At 43.0% G+C, this 21,452-nt stretch overlaps 1 protein-coding gene across 3 annotated transcripts in view; it reads left to right on the top strand.

Moving 5' to 3' along the window:
- TMEM255B (transmembrane protein 255B) overlaps positions 1-21,452 on the top strand; it is a 65,394-nt gene that overhangs the window by 14,298 nt on the left and 29,644 nt on the right. The window contains exons 1-4 of one of the 3 annotated variants that reach the window (XM_083438056.1): positions 8,697-8,812; positions 11,089-11,171; positions 19,325-19,467; positions 20,397-20,459. In XM_083438056.1, the coding sequence (XP_083294182.1) occupies positions 11,168-11,171; positions 19,325-19,467; positions 20,397-20,459 (210 nt within the window). In that variant the 5' untranslated portion in view covers positions 8,697-8,812; positions 11,089-11,167. Of the gene's footprint in view, positions 1-8,659; positions 8,813-11,088; positions 11,172-19,324; positions 19,468-20,396; positions 20,460-21,452 lie in introns of those variants that run through there. The other 2 variants (XM_083438054.1, XM_083438055.1) reach the window with 2 other exon arrangements.

Genomic DNA, 21,452 nt, shown 5'->3' with positions numbered 1-21,452 from the left:
GAGGACAGAAAGCCACTTATGACAGAAAGATAAGAAAACCCTGGAGTACCTACCATATTTTTCCCCATGTATAAGATGCCCCCTACTTTTGGGGACCCCAAATTTAGAAAATGGGCATATGCACTTTCCGTGTATAAGACACCTCCAGATTTTGAACCTTATTTTAAAGTCAAAAAACCTAGTCTTATACACGGAAAAGTACGGTAAATTCATGTCTACAACTAAGACTGTAACACAAGTACTCAACAGTAAGCAAAATCATGTATTATTTCACTGTTTACCCTGCCTTCCCTTTGTTATTTACCCTATGTCAGATTTTAGATTGTATACTCCTCAGGGCAGGGATCTATCCTGCATACTAATAGTAAAATGTAAAGGAAATGTATCTTCCAGGTTCACATCGAGCAGCAAAGACAGAACTGTCTTGTGCTGCCACCTTAGGGTGGGGGTGCAGCATGACATCCAGTCACAGGTTCGCTAAAATCCTGCCTTTTTCTACGGGCAACTCTTGCTTCCAACCTGTGTTATGTGTGAAAAACAGAAGGCTTACTAAAGTCTGACAGACTGTTAAGTATCAATTTAGGCTGTCTACACATTACTGCATGGGTAGGCAAACTAAGGCCCGGGGGCCAGATCCGGCCCAATTGCCTTCTGAATCCAGCCCGTGGATGGTCCGGGAATCAGCGTGTTTTTACATGAGTAGAATATTTAAAATGCATCTCTGGGTTGTTGGTGGGTCCTGCCTGGTGTTTTTAAAGAGTAGAATATGTGCTTTTATTTAAAATGCATCTCTGGGCTCTTTGTGGGGCATAGGAATTCGTACATTCCCCCCCCCCCCCCAAAAAAATATAGTCTGGCCCCTGACAAGGTCTGAGGGACAGTGGACTGGCCCCCTACTGAAAAAGTTTGCTGACCCCTGCATAACTGTTTACTCGCGTTTCAGTTTGCTCTGATGGCTGGTGTTTGAAGCTGTGTACACATTTCATAGATAGCACAGTAGGGTAGAGGTCAGCAACCTAAGGCCCATGGGCCACTTGTGGCCCATGGGGGTTGTTTAACTGGCCCCTGAGCCCTTCCTGAACCAAGCCACCAATTTGGCGAGTCCCTGTGCGCTGCGCTAAACTGGCGCAGCGCGGTGCAGGGGCTCGCTTCCGCGGTGCCGAAAATCACATCTACACAGACGTCGGAAATCGAGTGTGTGGGATCCGGCCCACAGAGGGATCTCCACTGGGGTGAACCGGCCCAGATGAGGTAAAACTTGTCCACCCCTGCAGTAGGGAAATGTCCCTGGAGGGTGGGACATTTCCTTCTCCACCTAACCCTGCCCCTTCTTCCTTTTGAGAAGCTCTACAAGATTCCTGCTCCTGGCTGGCGGTGGGGTGGGGTGGGGTGGGAGATATACTGCAACATTTTGTTGCAGGTTGCAACAGTATGCCTCTTATTTTAGATACAGATCTCAAAAACAGCTTGGGTTTGAAACTGGCTGAACAATTACACTGTGATAAGTGGGGGGGGAGTAAGGCAAGATTGGGGAGTGTAGAAAAATTAAGACATATGATTCTGAGATATCAAGGAGAAGTGAAGGGGGAGGAGTAATTCAATTTAAAAAAACCCATCTCCAGACAACCATAGCAGAACCACTGTTATGTAACCTACAAGGAAGTCGGAACAAAGGGTTATAAATCGCCACTATAAGAGTGATGAATGTCGTGCCTCTAATTCTTTTTAAAGTTGGCTCTTACATCAGCTCAGTTGGCACTGGAGAGGCTGTGAAAAGATCGCAGGGGTCACCTCTCGAATCCTTTGAGATTTTCTGGTATAACCACATCACAATTAATAAATAATAACTACTTTGTATGCAAGCTTTAATGACTCAAGCCCCGCCCCCTTTTTCTTTCACCTCAGCCATCTCCTTGTGCTCAATTTTCCCCCTCCTTCAATGTTATTTTCATAATGAAAGCCTCCAGCTTCTATTTCTCCCATACGAAGGAACAGGTAGTGGCCTGGCCACAAAGAAGGATGGGAGTAATTTTGCTACACACAGGTTTATGTTAAATATTTGCAGAGAGAAATTATTAGCACCATTCAGATTTGTGTTCACTCTGATCATTGGTGGAAAAAAGTCAGCAAGTGTCTAACACTGATATGCTTTACAAATCCCATTGAGATTATTCCTTGGGAACTCATGAAAACATAAGAGTTGGAAAGGGACCCACAAGGGTCATCTAGCCCTTGCAGTGCAGGAATCTGAACTTAAAGCATCCATGACAGATGGCCATCCAACCTCTGCTTAAAAGGAAGGGGAGTCCACAACCTCCCAAGGGAAACCAACTCCACAAGCTTACAACTAATTTTTTTTTAAGTTACTAAAAACATTCGCACACAAATTGTGGATGAAAACAGAAATTATAAATTAACAGAACAATAAAGGTAAAGGTACCCCTGCCCGTACGGGCCAGTCTTGCCAGACTCTAGGGTTGTGCGCTCATCTCACTCTATAGGCCCGGAGCCAGCGCTGTCCGCAGACACTTCCGGGTCACGTGGCCAGCGTGACAAGCTGCATCTGGCGAGCCAGCGCAGCACACGGAACGCCGTTTACCTTCCCGCTGGTAAGCGGTCCCTATTTATCTACTTGCACCCGAAGGTGCTTTCGAACTGCTAGGTTAGCAGGCGCTGGGACCGAACGACGGGAGCGCAACCCGCTGCGGGGATTCGAACCGCCGACCATGCGATCGGCAAGTCCTAGGCGCTGAGGTTTTACCCACAGCGCCACCCGCATCCCTAACAGAACAATAACCTCCCCAAATAAATATTTATTGTTCAAGACCTTAATCTCATTTGATGCCATTATGGGTGAAGCATATTATTTTCTTTGCATTTTTCTGTGTATTTAACCCCCCACCCCCACCCCTTTCTGCTGGAGCTAATCCAACCTCAGGAATAAATACATTGATTTCAATTTCCTTGAACATACATTCTCTATTTGGTAAAGGATGAGCGTGAGGTCCCCCAAAAGTTCCAGTTGTTGGATGTTTTGAATGACCAGTGCACCAGAGTTACTCTGAGCATTCGAAACTGCATTCTGGTCCAGAGATGAAAGGAAGAAAAAGTTCCCACCAGAAAGGAATAGCAGACCAAACTGATGGACTATGCAGAGATGGTGAAAATGACTGGGGGAATCAGAAACCAGGAAGAAAAGAATTTCAATAAAGAACGGGGAAAATTTATAACCACTGTAAACAATTGAGCTCCTTAGCAGGATTTGAATCACACTTGTAACAAGAACTAGGGATACATGGGGTATTTAAAAATTGGAGTGACTTAAAATATGAAAAGGACTAGTGACGGAACCCTTGGAGGGGTGGGAGGGGAAGTCCAGAGATTTGGTTGAATCTTTGTTTGCTTATTTTTATTATTATTCATGTTTTTAAATGTACATTTTAATTTGTAAAACTAATTTTTTTTAAAAAAAACTGCATTCTGGAGTCAGTGGAGAAACTAGCCATTTTCAAACTAACTGTGCGTTAAGCTGTGTCAAACTATACTTAAACTATACTGACCTGAAAATAAAATCAATGTACAAGTCCTATCATAAAATAAGCATGCATTGGGATATTCACTAGTTCAGATAACTTCCAGTGAACAGAAGAAATTAATGCAGCTGGCCAAAGAAGTTTTGCTCAGGTAAGTGTTATGGACTGAGTTGAATAGGATCCAAACTGCAGCAGTCTGATTGGTCCTAGAACAATAGGATCCAAATGCAGCAGTCTGATTGGTCCTAGAACAATAGGATTCAGAATGCAGCAGTCTGATTGGTCCTAGAACAATGCAGCAGTATGATTGGTTGGCAGGAACCACCCAATCATGCTCCAGATAGAAGTGAATCCACAACCTGATTGGCTTACAGTAGAATTCTGGAATTAGCCAATCATGTGCAGCCCATTGTGTAAAGAATGTATATAAAGCAGATACTTTGAGGGGACATTCCTTCATTCCTCCTCACCACTATGAGCTGAATAAAGAGCATGAAATCACTTTGCGACTCTGAGTATATTTCAGTAAGCATGGTAGAGGCAGCTTCCTCCAAAAGTTAATTCAAAATTATATAAAGGCTGCCGTAGTCTGATGGTCCTGAAGTTATGTTTGCTTATTTATTTCATAGACAGATTTCTGTTCTATGCCAAATCCCTCAATCCACTCCAAGCTAGTTCACATGAAGTCAAGTCCCAATTAGAAGCAAGTAATAAGGACTGCGGGTGGCGCTGTGGGCTAAAGCCTCAGTGCCTAGGGCTTGCCGATCGAAAGGTCGGTGGTTCGAATCCCCGCGGCGGGGTGCGCTCCCGCTGCTCGGTCCCAGGGCCTGCCAACCTAGCAGTTCGGAAGCACTCCCGGGTGCAAGTAGATAAATAGGGACCGCTTACTAGCGGGAAGGTAAATGGTGTTTCCGTGTGCGGCTCTGGCTCGCCAGAGCAGCGATGTCACGCTGGCCACGTGACCCAGAAGTGTCTCCGGACAGCGCTGGCCCCCGGCCTCTTGAGTGAGATGGGCGCACAACCCTAGAGTCTGTCAAGACTGGCCCATACGGGCAGGGGTACCTTTACCTTTACCTTAATAAGGACTGCATATATTGAACATATAGCTGTTTGTATACCTGGCAAAACAGGCTTGTATAAGAAGATTAAAAAATATATACATTCACCATATGCGAGAGCTTTAAGATCTTTATTACCCCTGCTGCTGTACAGAATAATAAGGAAATATTTTCAGCAGCAAGTTTCTTTTTTAAAAAAAAATATGTTCACATGAATGCTCCTACTATGAACAGAAAAAGATGGTGGCCAGAGCACATTGCCAGCCAAACTGAATGGCTGCAATACAGACAGTGCTGTTTCTTAGACAAATGATATGCTTAACCAAGCAGCCAGAATGCTGGTATTGCATTAATATATGCATGTGTGCTTCCATTAGCATTTTAACAAGTACAGCAGATACAGTTTAAATATTTGTCAGGCATATTTTTCTTCTGTTTATCACCACCCCACCCCACCCCGCAATAAAAAGCTGTCTCATTTCATCTAACAAAATAGGTAACGTAAGACGAGATAACTTATCTATGATCTTCATAGTTCTCTTATTTGTCTTTTTTGCCCGGTGTGTAAATTTGTTCATCCATAAGGTACCACAATAGTTTTTGCTGCAACATAACACAGTGATTCCTTCCCAAACTTCTGCGTAATCTTTGGAAATTGCCCCTCCCCTCTCTCATACACATCCATTTCGTATCCCCCTTTTGCAAAATTTATCTGTGGTTATGCTAGACAATTCTGCTTATACCACACAAGACAGAGCCAGGTAAATAAATTATTCTCCCCCCACCCCGGACCTTTTCAGATGATCTGTTTTTAAAGCAATAAAAGCAAAGTCAACTTGTTTTCAGTTCACATAACTCCTTCAAGACTGAGCAAAAATATACCACCACCACCCCAAACCATGGCTGTGCTCTGTTTACCTGGGAAAGTGCAACTCTTTCTAATGGGATATTTAACATGGTATCTAAATAGCAATAATAAAAAAATATCTACAGGGATGTTCCAAAGTTTTAATTGCTATAGTTTCTGAACTAGGACTGTGATAATCTCCTGTACTTACCTTTAGTCATGCAAAAACTGCATTTGCCATAGGTGGATAACTTGGATCAGTAGAGCATAAGACGCTTAATCTCTAGGTCGTGGGTTCGAGCCCCATGTTGGGCAAAGGATTCCTGCATTGCAGGGGGCTGGACTAGATGACCCTCGTGATCCCTGCCAACTCTACGAGTCTTATCATTGTAGCCAGATGACACGAATAGCTCACAATCATCATAATGGAACAGATGCTTTTATAAGCCCACTGTAAAAATTAAATTTCAAGGGACACCCCTTCTTTGATTAGCTTCCATTGGCAGATGAAGACAGTATCATTCCTGGTATCTGATCACTGATGGCTGGCATGAATTTTCATTTTTGTTGGTTGTTTTGGGTTAGCATGATAAATAGGTTATGTTTTAGCTCTATATGTTTTGCATAGTCTTAAGTACCTTCTGGTGGTGAACGCAGCTGATAAATACAATAAAATTAATCTTGTGGTGATAAGGTTCCACAAATCTAATTTGTAACCTGCCATTTTAGTTGTGTTGCGAAGTGGAAATTATTACGGAACAAAACTGCCAACACTGTTCTTTTATACCTGTTAATATTCTTCAACTCTAACCCTTATGGTTGTGTTGTGTTTCCTCTTTATCTGTGTTTCTTCTAATGACAAACAAGCTTGTAAGCAGAAACTTATAGATGATAACTTATAGATGAACACTACTCACAGATTTTAGGGAAAAAGTTGCCCATAGCTATTGAAAATTTGGAAGTTGTAGAAAAAGGTTCTGGCTATAACCATTGCTTTCTGTTTGCCTTTATCTCTGCTAACAGCCGCTGTTACTTTTATGCTTAATTAATTATGCCTTTTTTTAAAAAGAGCAACAGGCAGGGATGGAGAAGGGCAAGCTGGAGCACTTTTTCTCTACTGCAAAAAGGATAAGCTGACATTTTATTTTTCATGATTCAGAAGAGCTTCTGTAGAAATGAAATGTCACCCCTAACTTCAGTGCCTTCTAGGCCACATCCGCAGAGGAACTATTCTAGAATAGGACTGGCCTAGAACTTGGCTTGTTGGGTACCATATTCATTCGTTCCTGGGAGCTTTTATGTCTAAAGGAGGGATGGGGAACTTGTCCAAAAGTTGGACTCTCAAGTTCCATCAGCTCCAACCAGCATGGCCAGTGGTCTGGAGTGATGAGAGACTTGTAGTTCGACAACTTCTGGGAGATCACAGTTTACCTCCCCCAATCTAAACCAAGATACTTGGTAGTTGGTTGTGATTATTTATGACTTTTGATACAGGATATTAAGTGCACTTGTGAGCTTTTCTCTCATTTCCCCCCATTACATTTTATTATTTCAACATTTTTTAACATATACAACCAAAATGCAAAATCAAAATTTTGTCTTTTCTCTTATTTTTGGCGACTTCCCACCCCAATTTCCATGGAGTTGTTGTTTCTCCCCTCCTGCTGTGCCCTGTCTTCTTATCTATCAAATCACAATCATGATACTGTATTATAATCTAATCTCTTCGGTTACTCATAGCTCAAATCTTGCTCGTGAGCTCATCATACATCTTAATACTTCTTAAGGGATAAAAAAAGAGGGGGAATCCATTCTCCCATAAGGAATGGAAGCATTGAAGACTTGCGAGATTTTCTCATGCTGCTTGTGTGGAGGTTGTTAATGCAGGACAGAAAATGAAAAGGGTGGCTTAAGAATCCTAGGCAATCTAATTACTATATTTGCCTTTTGGATGAAGGAAAAGCAAAAAGGGGGGGAAATATTGTTTGGTTTTGACATGGAGGCTAAAATGTACTCTTAATTAAGCTGAGGTCAACTGCATGTGTAATATAGTAGTGTGTGGAAGGGGTATTGGGCCTTTGGTACTGCTTAGAGAGAAATGGTGGCTAACTGTTTCTGCCTGCTTGTTTGCCTTCTGTCTGGACACAGTTGCCGACACGGTGCCCTCCATGCTGAAGTTCCTTCAGACCCAGCCAGCAGAGCCAATGCTCAGGGAATGATGGGAATTGTAGCCCAACCACACAGACTACCTGTCACAGAGAGCTGGTCATGGAAGGAGAAGCCAGATCTCTCTCACACACCTGGGCTTTCTTTCTGGATAGCATGATCGTGATCTTGTTGGATTGGATCATGTTGAATGATCTTGTTGGATTGGATCCAACAAGTCCGTTCCTCCACACCACATGGCTAGACAGACACCTGTTTTTTCTTGTTTTCTCCCCACAAAAGGGTGTGGGGAGAGGGCAGGTGAGTGATCAGTGACCACCTCTTGCTCAACCAAGAGATGAAATGCTGGGTGATGCTGTGGATGGCCAAACTTGGCCCTCCAGATGTTTTGGGACTACAACTCCCATCTAGCTAAGAGGACCAGTGGTCAGGGATGATGGGAATTGTAGTCCCAAAACATCTGGAGAGCCAAGATTGGCCATGCCTGCGTGTGGAGGCGGCCACCATGCCCTCTTGGGTGGCACAGTAGGTTCACCCAGTTGAGCCTCCACTGCTGGAAACCCCTCAAAGGTAGAATCCAGGAGTTCAAGAGAGAGAGAGAGAGAGAGGATGAGGCGGCTGCTCCTTGCATGACCCGTGACCAACCACATTTGCAGTGCAAGGGGCCCACTCCCAACCAAAACGCATTGCTCAGGTTCAAGGACAAATATACTCGTGGGGGAAAGCAGCATTAGCGTGGGATGTGACCCAGGAACGCCATTCCTTTTGTTCCATCCCGCTTTCTGCTGCATCTTCTCTGCTCCACAAGAAAAGGCGGGAAGTTGACCGGCGGCTGCCTCTCCCCTTTGCACGAGCCTGGAGGCGAGCGGGCTGCCCCTGAGCCCTCAGCCGCCCTCCTCCTGGCAGCGCGGCGAGGCGGGATCTCTCTCTCCCCCTCCAGTAGCGCCCAAGGACCCCGGGGAGAGCGACTGGCTCCCTCGCTCCTCCTCCCTCGGGCTCCGGCGCCGCCTCTGGTCCTGCCCTCCGGCGGCGGCGGCGCCTGCCTCCCAGCCAGCTTCCTTTCCTTGGGGCCAGTTTATTCCCGAGGCGAGCCGTGCATGCTGCCCTCGGCGTCCCGCCGTGTGGCGAAGAGCGCGGCGCTCGGAGGATGCAGCCTCCCGCCGCTCCGGTTTCCATGACTGACCCTTTGGCCGTGCTGGACCCCACAGGTAAGTCTTGCGGGCTGAGGGCGAGTAGAGCCGGAGAAGCAGCGAGGGAGAAGCAGGTGGGCTTATTATTCCGCCTTCTTTCTGTACCCGGCACAATTTTACACCCTGGGGAAACGTATCTGCACCTGCCGTTTTTGCTTCAAGTAGTTTCAGAGGGGGACGTACCACCTCGCATGCACATGGATAAGTGAGAAGGGAATATAAGATTTTATTTCCCGCTCCAATTGGGGGGGGGGGAGGAGACTGCATTTTTCTCCCCTTCACAAATATTAGCACGTCGTAAGGATCCTCTCGAGCCCAGCTCACTCGTGTTCTGCCTGCTATGAATTTCTAGAGTGGGGGTGTCTCCCCACCCCCTGAGTTGGGCACAGGGAAGATTTCACACGACCAAGAAGACACGAGTTCAGAAGAACTTGCGCGTTGAGCTTTGGAGGGAGAAACCAAGGGAGCCAAAGGGCCAAGGTAATTGCGCCAAACCTTCTCCCACTTTGGAGAGACTAACAAGTGTTTGCAAAAAAAACCAAAAACACCTCCCACCGGAGCTTTTAAGAGCTCTCCGTGTTCTTAGGAAGGGCGATTCATTCTGCACAGTGAAGGCTCCCTAATGTCTTTCATGTCTTTGAGCTCATTCCTCCTGGGCACATCTACTGCAAGCCCAACGTGGGAAGCTGACTTAAAGCGAGTTAGATCTTGAGTCCACCTGCCTTAGTATTGTTAGCGTTGACTGGCAGTGGCCTTCCAGGATTTCAGGCAGGGAAGCGGGGCATTCCCACGCTTGCCTGGAAATGCCAGTGAATGATTTTGGGGACCTTCATCACGCAAAGCAGATTTTGTATCATCCAAGCTACAACCCTTTCTTAAAAGACAAGTTCAAGTAGAATGAATTAGTATGTCTTGTTCTCCTCCCCCAATCCCAATATCATATAGATATATACAGTGCTGTTTTTCTAGAAGAAGAGGTGCCAGAGCTCACCACGAACTTCCTTGTTCTCTTAGAGATAGATAGATACATATTTCAGAGGTTCCTTTGATGGTGCTTTAACCAATTTATTGCTTTGGGGATGGGACTGGACTGGGAGGCCATCTGAGTTACTCTGTAAGGATCTGTTGTCTGCCTCCCTCTCCGGACTAAGGAGACTCCGGTGCGCAATCAAGCTGTTAACTTTTTTCCACCCCCTGAGAGGACTGCAGTGTACATAAATCTATTCTTAGATAGATAGATAGATAGATAGATAGATAAAAACAAGGCCATGTAATCATGCTGCATGCTTTCATCTGAACTATCCATCTTAAATGTTGCAGGTTATCGGTTTCTGGTTGAAAATTAGTAGTAATTAAATATATGTAATTACTTTCGAAATCTTGTGTAGACATGGTGCTTGTTTTACCGCCTATCATCGTATAAACAGCAATTGGGGCAAGCAGCTTATTACCGAAGAGTCCCATGTTATGATTCTCAGTGACAGAGTTTGCCCCTCGATGAAAGAAAGAACTTCCATACAGAAAAGAGATGATATCCCACAAGCATCCCATCCATGCAGATTCATACATGTGAATTTCACTCCAGGAATACATAATGTTGACCAGGCCCCCCCAAACTCAGCCCTCCAGATGTTTTTGGACTACAATTCCCATCATCCCTGACCACTGGTCCTGATAGCTAGGGATGATGGGGGTTGTAGTCCCAAAACATCTGGAGGGCCGAGTTTGGGGGTGCCTGCTGTTGACCAAGGCCATGTGCAATTTTTGCTGTGTTAACGTACACTCAGGTGTTTTTTAAAAGGAATTTTGTCACACTTGAGCTAGCCCTCAGATACTGATTGGCGTTAGATAAAACGAAGAGTGGCAATATGATTCATGGTTTCTCTCATAATTTTTCCACATGTTGTCCAAAAAGCCTGGAGTTTGGGAGAGCATTTCTATGTCCAGAACAGATACTCCTTTAGGAACAATTCATATACAGAAAACCACATTATGTTGAAGCTTGCCCATCTATGAAGACTTATGCATTTTCCGGCATTGAAATCATGGTATGAAGGGTTATGAAGTAACAAAAGAATAAGAGTGCCTTTGAAAATGTGAAGAATGCATTTCGTTCACCACTGAGTACCCACGCCTATATAGAAGGAAATATTTATCCTTTCTGGGCAGCTTCTCCCATCTCTTTGAAAAAGAAATTTAGGGAGCCTAATGGGATTTAAAGAAAAGATCAGGGAAGCCCTGTGTGGAATTTAGCTTTTGCAGTAAAGTTTCTAATAATATGCACACTTACCTAGGAAACTTAAAACAAGAAGAAGCACCCATTCCAATGAAGGAAAGCAATTAATTGGAATCGTCCCTCTGATTGCAGCCGACATGTGTGAGCACATCTTGTATTTTAGTTTTAGCCGTGTCTTAAAGAACACTGTTCTGACTTAAAATTGTATTGTGTTGAATTGTCCTACCTTTGGGAAACACTATTCCATACATTATTTTACGTGGAATAGCTATTGTATCCTGATTCTGTCCTCATTGTTTCAAATATAAGACTAGAACTGTGATAAATAGATACATTGACAACATTTATATCCCATGGTTTTGCTACTCTTTAATCATCCTGATTGTGTGGGCAAACGGAAGCTAAATGATGTTTAGATAGATTTAGCTGCACATTGTTTACTGGGGGGGAAATGGAGGTTCAGAAGACCACATTTCAGATCTTTATAAAAAATAATAATAATTGTACGTAATTTGCAGAATGGACAAAAATCTGGCAAGGGAACTTACAGAGATGCATGAGACTAAAATAGTGGGAGGCAAGGAACTTGTTCTGGATCCTATTGTTGATTGTTATTGATTGCCATGCATATGTTTTTTTTAAAGCCCAATTACAACCCCCTTTAAGTATTTTTAAGACTCATTGATTTCAGTGAGATAATTCTGTACTTTGAGCTTCTTAATTGGAATTCCAAAGGGACCACTGGATCGTGCCTTTTTTATTTTTGCCCTTTTCCTGCTAATCCACTTGAATGATAATGTTGCATATTTACTAGTTCATTTGTGCAGGGCTGCTGGTGGCTGTAGTTAATTCAATTACTGCATACATAGAGGAGTCCTAGCTTATCACCTTGTTCAATAGCAAACTGGAAAATATGATACAATGTGCTTCTGAGAACCTTAAGGGAAGAGACTGTTTGGAATGTAAAGGTTCTCTGTTAGAATCCTTCTACAGTGGTACCTCAGGTTAAGTACTTAATGCGTTCCGGAGGTCTGTACTTAACCTGAAACTGTTCTTAACCTGAAGCACCACTTTAGCTAATGGGGCCTCCTGCTGCCGCTGCGCTGCTGGAGCATGATTTCTGTTCTCATCCTGAAGCAAAGTTCTTAACCAGAAGCACTATTTCTGGGTTAGTGGAGTCTGTAACCTGAAGTGTATGTAACCTGAAGTGTATGTAACCTGAAGCATATGTAACCCGAGGTACCACTGTAATGAAGTCTGTTTCAAGCTATGATTTCTACAATCAACTTCCATTTTACCAGCAGAATTTCCTTGCAGTTTAGCTTTATTTGGAAGATATGTGCTGTGATTTCAGTCAAATTTTCTTCTAAGGAAGCACACTTAGGGCTGGGACATCATTGTATTTGGAACAAGGAAGAAAGAGTTTAAAATAAGAACAGGGTGATAGAATTGTTACCGTGCAGCCGTTTAGAGTTATGGCCCACTATTTCAAATATATTAGTTTCCTATCTTCCCAACATCTTTTTACGCTGATCTCTCAATTCTTTTGACAAAAGCAATGCCAGCATCCAATGATCTCCTTCTGCTCATGCAACAGAGATCAGCTTGTGCAACGGGACTTCCAGGCTCTCTTTCTCCTTCCTCCAGATCTCCCATGTGCCCAAAAGTCTGCTCTGGAAGGTCCGCTGGTGCCATAGAATAGATAGATAGACTGATACTAGCCTTTTGGTAAAAATACCAGGCTCTTCAGGCTCTTTAGGTCTTTACAGTGGCGTAGTGTGGGGGGTGCAGGAGGGGCCGGCCGCACCGGGAGCAACATCTGGGGGGGGGGCGCTCGCACTTGCAGCTCTCTGCCCCTACCTGGCTCGCTCACTCTCGCTCACTGCAGTGCTGGCTGTGCGAATCCGATCCGAGCCGCCGGGTCGCCGCCCACTGTGGAGGGGGGGGTGCCAGGTGTGCGGTGCGGAGAGAGAGCAAGGGACTAACTGGGGGAGGGACAGTGCAGCGGGGGGGGGGGGCGCAAATTACTTGCCTTGCCCCGGGTTAGGGGGTGCAAATTACTTGCCTTGCCCCGGGTGCTGACAACCCATGCTACGCCACTGGGTCTTTAGGACTGTTTGTTTAGACCATGCAAAGCGGGGCATGAACAAATGTTGCATTGTGGATTTCTCCTCTTCAGGACCTAAGCCAGCCATGTCTGATTCCAGGAACTCCATTCAATTCCCTTTCCAACCAGGTCCCTTCCCTCAACAGACACTATTATCTGGCTACTGATCATTAGACTGATTACTTTTTGACCCATTAGCTTTCCCACCTAGATAATTGTACTTCTGCAAACTTTGGGGTTCCTTTGAGCATGCTGATATACAGTATCCTTAATTTTCAGTGGTCCTGTTTTAGCTACAAACCTGTTAGCACTCACCATCTAAGTTCTTACACTGATGTATAAAGTGTTGGGTCTCTTCTGTTTGCAAGAGGGTTTTTAATAGATGCAAGGTTATTTTATTTTTTTAAAAAACCTCTGTCTTTTCTGCTTACTACAGTTGTGCTATTCACATGACAACTGGATTTATGTTTCCATTTTAGCTATCCCAGATTACCTATTTGATAAAATATTTTTTACTTGCCTTTTTCCTGCCCTTGTCTACCTTAACTTGTATTCTCATAAAGTAATATAAATGGCACATAAAAGTCAGATCTAATACTTTATTGCTTCCATAACGTTCATTAAAACCAGTACAATGTAAAATACCTGTACTGTATACTGATTTTTGTCTGAATAATATGAGGTAAGCAATTCTTGCCATCATGACACACAATAAAAAATACATAAAAGAAATAATTCCTGTTAATTTTGTTGTTGTCTTGTCCACTTGATTTTGGGTGGCATATTTAAAAACACTACTGCCCAGAGAGATTTTCATTAAAACTTTGAAATAAAGACAAATGAGGATTCTGTTACCTTAACCAGTCATTAAATTATTTATTGGAGAAGTAATTGATACCAAAGCAATGGAGTCAACATTAATACTGTATTACTATAGCTAAATTATTGAGAACATAAAATCAGGGTTTCTCTCCCCTCTTCTCTTAAATTTAATGAGCTAAGGATCTGCATATATAATACACACAACCAGGTTCTACCACGTAAATTCATAATTGGGGTTTGCAATATCACCTATTTATTAGTTTCTCTGAGTGCTGGACAAATCAAACATTTTTTCCAGAGGAAGCAATTTCCAAAAGCATATTGTGGACTATGCACATTAAGCCGTCACATATAGTATGAGGATGCAATGTATAATGCACCATTCTTTAAATATACCTGTACAACTTGCCCCCCCATGGACAAATACAATTCTTTAAATGTTGGTGTTGCTACCTAACATTTGGATACTGAATGTCATGGTACTGATAGTATTCTCTGTGTGTACGTATTCTTTCTTTTAATAGCTGGTTCACCGTGTTACCGGTGATTAAATGTTTAGAACATTTTTTGTAACACCATGCAATTTAGAAAGCTGTAAAGTCTTACACTCAAGTGGAATAAACCTTACTTATCTAAGTAATACCCACTTTCTTAACTCACTGTGCATGGCGTTTGTATATACTAGGGAGTCCAGTCCTATGCATGCTTACTCAGATGTGACTTTCACTGAATTAGTCTAAGGGCTTAGTCTAAGGTGAATGATATAGGATTGCAGCCATTGTTGTTCAGGTATCACAATGCCCCAGACAGCATTGTAGGCTTGGTTTTGAACCCTTTACATCTGTTGGTATGAAGGAACTCCTCATTTTCAAGAGGTTGAAATGCGACAAAAAACAAGACAGCAATACAATTAAAAACCATATAGCATCTATCACAGAATACTACAGGTATCTAGCACAACATACAACAGACGGGGGCCAAGTTGGCCAAGACCCTCAGCAATTTTCAAGTGGTCCATGGGGAACCTCTGTACTAAATAATTTCCCAAGGCAGTAAATGACATGAGAAATTCCACTTTTTGTTGAATAACTACTTTAGCTATTCAGTTTCCTACCTCTTGGCTGGGCCATGAAACAGACCAGGTAGTCAGCTATGCTTGCTGAAATTTTCCACTTCTTCACAACTGTTTGCAGGAGCCCTGTCCCCGTTTCCATCTAGAAACCATAATCAGGCAAGGGGTGGGTGTTCTCTGATGGGACAATCCTATGCAATTTAAACAACTCTTGTTGTGTTCAGTTGGGTTTCCTCACATGGGATTGCAGCCCTAATCTCTCTTCTCCTTTCCCATGGATACATCTAATTACTATTTGAGGTGTGGTCAAACACTCCTGAGACAAGGAACTTGTATTGCACAGCGCAACAGTTAAGATGGGACAGAACTGTTTACTGAAAGAAACTGCACGACTCTAATGAGAAAAGAGAACGATCCCAAAATGTGTATTGCATAACATGCAAACTGAACCATGATGAACGCACTATGTGGGCCAGAGTGTTCTAAGGTGTCATTATCTGACTTATAATAAACTCAAATCAGTAGTTGTGGTGGCAAAATTATTTGCCTTCTAAATTTGTGATATGGCGACTTTCAGCAGACTGTCCAAGTGCTTCTATTACCTTGCCAACCAAAGTAGCCAAGCAAAATTTATAAGTTCACTGTAATGGGTCAAGAACTTGTTTTTCCTAGATTTTTCTTGACTTATCATAGAGCTGAAAGTGCCTTAGAAATGTTGCAAGCAGTAACTTAAGTCGCAAATTATGAACATTACAGGGTTGCGATGATAGGCGAATTTGTGAGTTCTGGGTGGGTGGCTACTCTTTAAGGCGAGTGGGTAGTAATGCTTCTATGGAGAATAATACACGCATGCATCTGTCCTACTCTTTGCAAAAGAAAATGCACAAATCTTTTTTTAAAATCAAGCTTCTTCAAGTTGGTGATAACATGGGCTTTAGCCTGCAGGAACTCACCACAACCGCCTTTCTCTGGACATGCTGAAAACATGCAGGACAATTATTTTACAGTAGAATCCATCATATTGAGTTTTGTGGGGTTTATTGGAGGGGATTGCAGCTTGAATTCCCTTGCTCTTTGTACATGCAAGGTGTTGGAGATGATTTCAAGGCAACTTTGGCACAGAACGTTAACTTCAGTCAATTCAGATGCCTGAGTGACTTTTGAAATCCAGCGTCCCACTTTTGTACCTTTCACTCACATTTAGTCACGGGTTTGTAGATGCTTAGATTTCTGCTGATGTAAATCCAGCGGATGTTTTCTTTAAAAACATCTCTTCAGTAAATCCAATAGAACTTATACTAAAACTTATTTCTTAGAGCTTACAAACACATGTTTTTTTCTCTAAGTAGGCAGTGTACAGGGACTTGTGTATTATAAAATACTGTAACCCTGGATGTAAAATACTGTAATACTGGACTTAACCAAATATGAATGTAGTGGTTTCTAGAAGCATATTGAATCTGGAGAGATAGCAGCAGGAGGAAGAGACTCCTCCTGTTTTCTGGTGTGGTTCTTCTCTTGTGTGTGGAGGATAACAAATTCAAAGCACTAGCCTGGACCTTTAAAATGCCTGACACTTGGAGTTATGCTTCAGTTCTGCTGGTCCTTTGAACAGAAATGTCATTCCTTTTTAATAGTATCATCCATTGAAAACCCTGTGCTAGAGGAGGAGACGGGGAGAGCGAATATGAGATACCAAAGAGACCTTTTTCAGATTACTCTTGAATCATGGCTGCTCTTGCGTGCAGTTTGTCTTTCTAGAGAGCCTAACTAAATGTTCCATGCAGATGCAGGCAATAAAATCCTAATGGTCAATTCAAAGAGGGGGGCGGGGAGAGGAGAGAAAGCGAAGATAATTTGTAGAGGGGGTAAGCAGCTGGGAAGACAAAATGCTTTAGCCTAGCCCTTTCCTGTGCCTTCTGATTCTCTTCTTCAGATCACTCTCCCCAGATGCCCCCCCCTCCCCAGTTACAAATGCACGGGTGGATTGGTGGCAAGTGAAATCATCAGTATTCCTGGTGGTGCCATTGTGGAAAGCACTGTCAGGCTGGGGCTGAGCCAGCTTGGGATCTGTTGGATCCTGAGGTGGGTTTGGAGCCTGCTCCAGGCTGGCGCAGCAATTTGTCTCGCTCCCATTACACCCACTTCTCCAAATGGTTTACAAAAGCATGCACAAATAAATCTTAATAAAAGTTTAAGCACAGAATAAAAAAACCCCCAGAGTTTTAATTACCTTTAAACTATGCAAAATATTACTAAAAATCACCATGAACTTATCAGGAGCATACCAAATATAGACCCCAATACAGACCAGCCATAAAAAGATAACAGCCACTTAAAGATGGAAGGATGTAACCTCTCTAAGCTCATGAAGCTCAATATATATTTTTCATAACAGACTAACAGTGACTGTGTGTACGTGCTTTAGTGGAACTCTGAACATTGTCTACTTGAAAAGCTCTTTCCAAGAGTTCTTGGTTCTTTGGTTTTTCTGCTTTGAGAGGATTGGTGAGTAGACAGAACCTAAACCATGTGATTCAAGAGAACTTTGCACATTATCCCCTCCTCAGTTAATATCATCTTCAGAAGGGTAATTTAAGCTGGGAAACAATGAAAGGGGACAGTTCTAAGGCCCCCAACAAAACAGCTCTTCACTAGACTCTGAGTATGGCTCTCTGGCACATTTGGTTTGACTCTGGAGTGTTGGGCTTGGCTATTGGGCTCTGAGCTGAAAGCCATGCTCATCTACAGGGTCAGCCTACCCACGTTGCAGGGTAAAGTGGTTGTCTCAGGTGGCAGATCTGGACTCTCCTCCGTGGGCATGCCACACTGCTCCTGCCACTACTTTAGATGCCCCTGAAGTAGATGTGTGCCCGCAGGAGCAGGAGTGTGGTGGGGGCAGAACATTTTGCCTCAGGCAGCAAAATCTCCTTGGCCAGCCCTGCTCACCTATAAAACCAGGGCTGGCCCTACCATTAGAAAGAGTGAAACAGCTGCTTCAAGTAGCAGATGCTGGGATGCGGGAAGTGGCAGTAGGGTGTTGGACGGCACATCTTTCTTTGCCTTGCTGACTGCTCTGCATTTTAAGCTGGCTGTTCTCAGGTACGCTGGAGAAAGCTGTCTTGCCACCCATGTTGAAATAAGATTTAGTTGTCAATCCAGTTATCGTCTGCACACAGAATCATAAAATTGTGGAGTTGGAAGGGACCCCAATGGTCATCTGGTTCAGCCCCCTGCAATGAAGAAATCTCAGCTAAAGCATCCATGATAGATGGCCATCCAATCTCTGCTTAAAGACCTCCAAGGAAGGAGAGTCCACAACCTCCCAGGGGAGACCATTCTATTGTCAAACAGCTCTTACTGTCAGAAAGTTTTTCCTGATGTTTAACGGCAATCTCCTTTCTTGTAACTTGAAGCCCTTGGTTTGAGTCCTACCTTCCAGAGCAGGAGAAAAGAAGCTTGCTCCATCTTCCATTTGAAAGCCCTTGAGATATTTAAAGATAACTATCATATCTCCTCTCAGTCTCCTATTTTCCAGGCTAAACATACCCAGATCATTCGACCGTTCCTCATAAGGCTTGGTTTCCAGACACTTGATCATCTTGGTAGCCCTCCTCTGCACATGTTCCACCTTGTCAACACCCTTCTGAAATTGTGGTGCCCAGAATTGGAGACAATATTCCAGGAGTGGTCTGGCAAAGGCAGAATAGAGTGGTACAGACCATTCCCCATGATCTGGACACTATACTTCTGTTGATGCATGGAATGGGGGAGGGGGTGCCAACTAGCCCTTTGGATCAGGCAGCAAAATGGCTTGAGCTGTCCCTGTTCGAAACTTACTGGAAAGCCTTAGGCAAGCTGCTGTTTCTTAGCCTACGCAACAGGCTTGGTTATAAGGTTAATTCACCATTTTTAGTTCCTTTGTGGGAGAGTAGTGTTATGTACTGAAGTTCTCACCCTGGGCCAGCAGGGGGATAGTGTAGATAGTTTTCACTCAGGTCCACATATGCAAATAAGGGATTGAAAGTGACGTTCAGTGATTGGATAGTTACAGAAAATGGTTACTGTTGCGTTCTAGTGGAGCTCTATATAAGCAGGCTGGCTGAACCCTTCAGTTCAGTTCTGTTCTGGCCTGTGAATAAACAAGAGCTGTTTGAAAAATCATTGTGTCATCTGATATGTTCACCCACAACTTAATAAGTAGGATACAGGTGTAGCACATGGCTGCCGCCTTGGGATTTGCGCATATGTACTGTGGTGCTTATAACAACATTTCCCTCCCTCGCTCCGCAGGGCACTTTGCAAAAAGGAAGAAAACTTCTCTATGGTTCACAATCGCCCTCTTGATAGTGTCTGTTTTCATACTGACCATAGGCCTTGCAGCTACCACCAGAACGGAAAATGTAACTGTGGGCGGTTATTATCCAGGAATAATCGTAAGTAGGAATTATATTTTAGGGTTTCAAGTATTTACAATGGTGTGTGCCATGCAGTGAAGTAACCATTGTGCAGAATTATCTGCCCAACAAAGCTTTTTTGTGGAATTGACAGCTCAGGCAATGTTAACCTGATTGTGTGTGTACGTATGTTTGTATGTGTATGTGTGAAAGTGAAGACAAGCAAGCTAGCACATCCTGAGTAGATTAGAACAAGATATTGGTAGATGGATATAGGGCTCCACTGCAAGTATTGTTAGGAATATTAATAAACCCATCTATCTTCAGTTCTGAATCTCTGTCATGAGTAATATTTCATGGAGAGAGCTGCCTAATGTCCATTATTTCCTACACATACATAGATGCATGTTGCACAGACTTGGGGAATACAGAACAAGCTCAGATTGATATATATGTGTTGGAAGATAAGGTCTCATGTGCAGCAGCACATAAAATGCTAAAATCCAAAGTGAAAGGTTGGAACAACCATACTTGTGAGAAATTTTAATCAGGAAGTAAATTCTGTACTCCTGCCTCATTTTCCGCTGTTTCCAGAATTGTAGGTATTTTATTTACAGTAATTAGTAAACGTTTCTTCCTTCCTATATAGTTTATATATTAATAGCTGCAGTTGCCATAAGCCTTGAACCTGTACATACTGCTCAGTTGCCTGGAACAACTGTAAAACAAGATAGAATCCCAGGCTATGTGTGATTTCCGATATGATTTTAAACGTTGTTTGTATTTTTAAACCTGTAATGTGCAGTCTTTAACCACATTTAAGCTGCTGGACCGGGTTTACACATAGTGATAGCATGGTTTAATAAATGATCGTTAAACAAACCATGGTTTAACATGGTGTGCAAACCAGGACACTATCTTATATACACAGCTAAGTTGACCTGCTGTTTCTTTGTTCTTTGCCACAGCTTGGTTTTGGGTCCTTCCTAGGGATTATCGGTATCCATCTTGTAGAGAACCGGAAGCAAATGGTAAGCACATAATATATTTAAATGTTGTTTTAAAAAATCTATAAGATTAAATATGTTATTGCAGACCTCGGACATTTCATTCTCCATGTATCCTTCAACAGTCAAGTGGTCAGTTGACCTGTTGTGTTTCAACTCTCCCCTCTCCTGCGTTTCAACTTTTTAAAGGGGTATATGAGATCCCTCCCATTATTTACCATGAGACCAGCATTTTACCTAGGCATGTTTTGGTTTCTGGTTTGCCTTTTTCTCCCGTTGTTTTTCCTCCTGTAACTGATACCCCAATGCTTTTTTGTGTAAAATAATAAAAAGTTAACTACTGTGTATCTCAGCAACTTTTATGTTACTATTCTTTTGTCATGGGATACTAATGCATTTTAATGCAGTTTAATAAATTAAACTGTTTATATTTTGAAATCAAATCATCCCCAGCTACATCTTCAAAGGGCTCAGCTGGACTCTGACAGCTACTCTGAAAACAAGTGGTTTTGGGGGGGTTAAAAAGCTTACCAAATTCGCAACGTTACCTTCTCCAAACAATGAGGGTTAAATCCTGCAGTGCTTTTGTTGTTCTGTATATATATTAAAAGTCTATTGATATCCAGAAAAGGTTCAAATTAATCAGAACTGCAAAAACCATGTCATTGATTTTGTCAGCCTGCCTCACCTAATTATGATTTTAAAAGCCCGCTCTTCATACTGAGCTTGAGTAATATTTCAAATGATGCCTGAGTATATATTTTTTTAAGAAGCATATCTGTGGAGAGTCATGAGCTCAGTATATGCACCTCTCGGAACTGGGGGAATATCTACAGAGGATGCTGCTGTCCTAAGTGCTCCATCAGCTTCAACCACACACAGCCTTTGTAGAGAGATTAGTAAATCATTGTGCCTGCCTCCTCACACATTCTTTAAAAGGTTAGCTCTTGCACGCAAAGAGCTACAAAGCCACCTTAGCAATACATATACATGGCAAGCAACTTGCACGCTCTTGCT

Source organism: Podarcis tiliguerta (genome assembly GCF_965153285.1).
Source record: "Podarcis tiliguerta genome assembly, chromosome: 4".
NCBI classification, from domain to species: domain Eukaryota; kingdom Metazoa; phylum Chordata; class Lepidosauria; order Squamata; family Lacertidae; genus Podarcis; species Podarcis tiliguerta.
The sequence above is the reverse complement of the archived record's forward strand: the minus strand, read 5'-3'. Positions and strand labels throughout refer to the sequence as shown.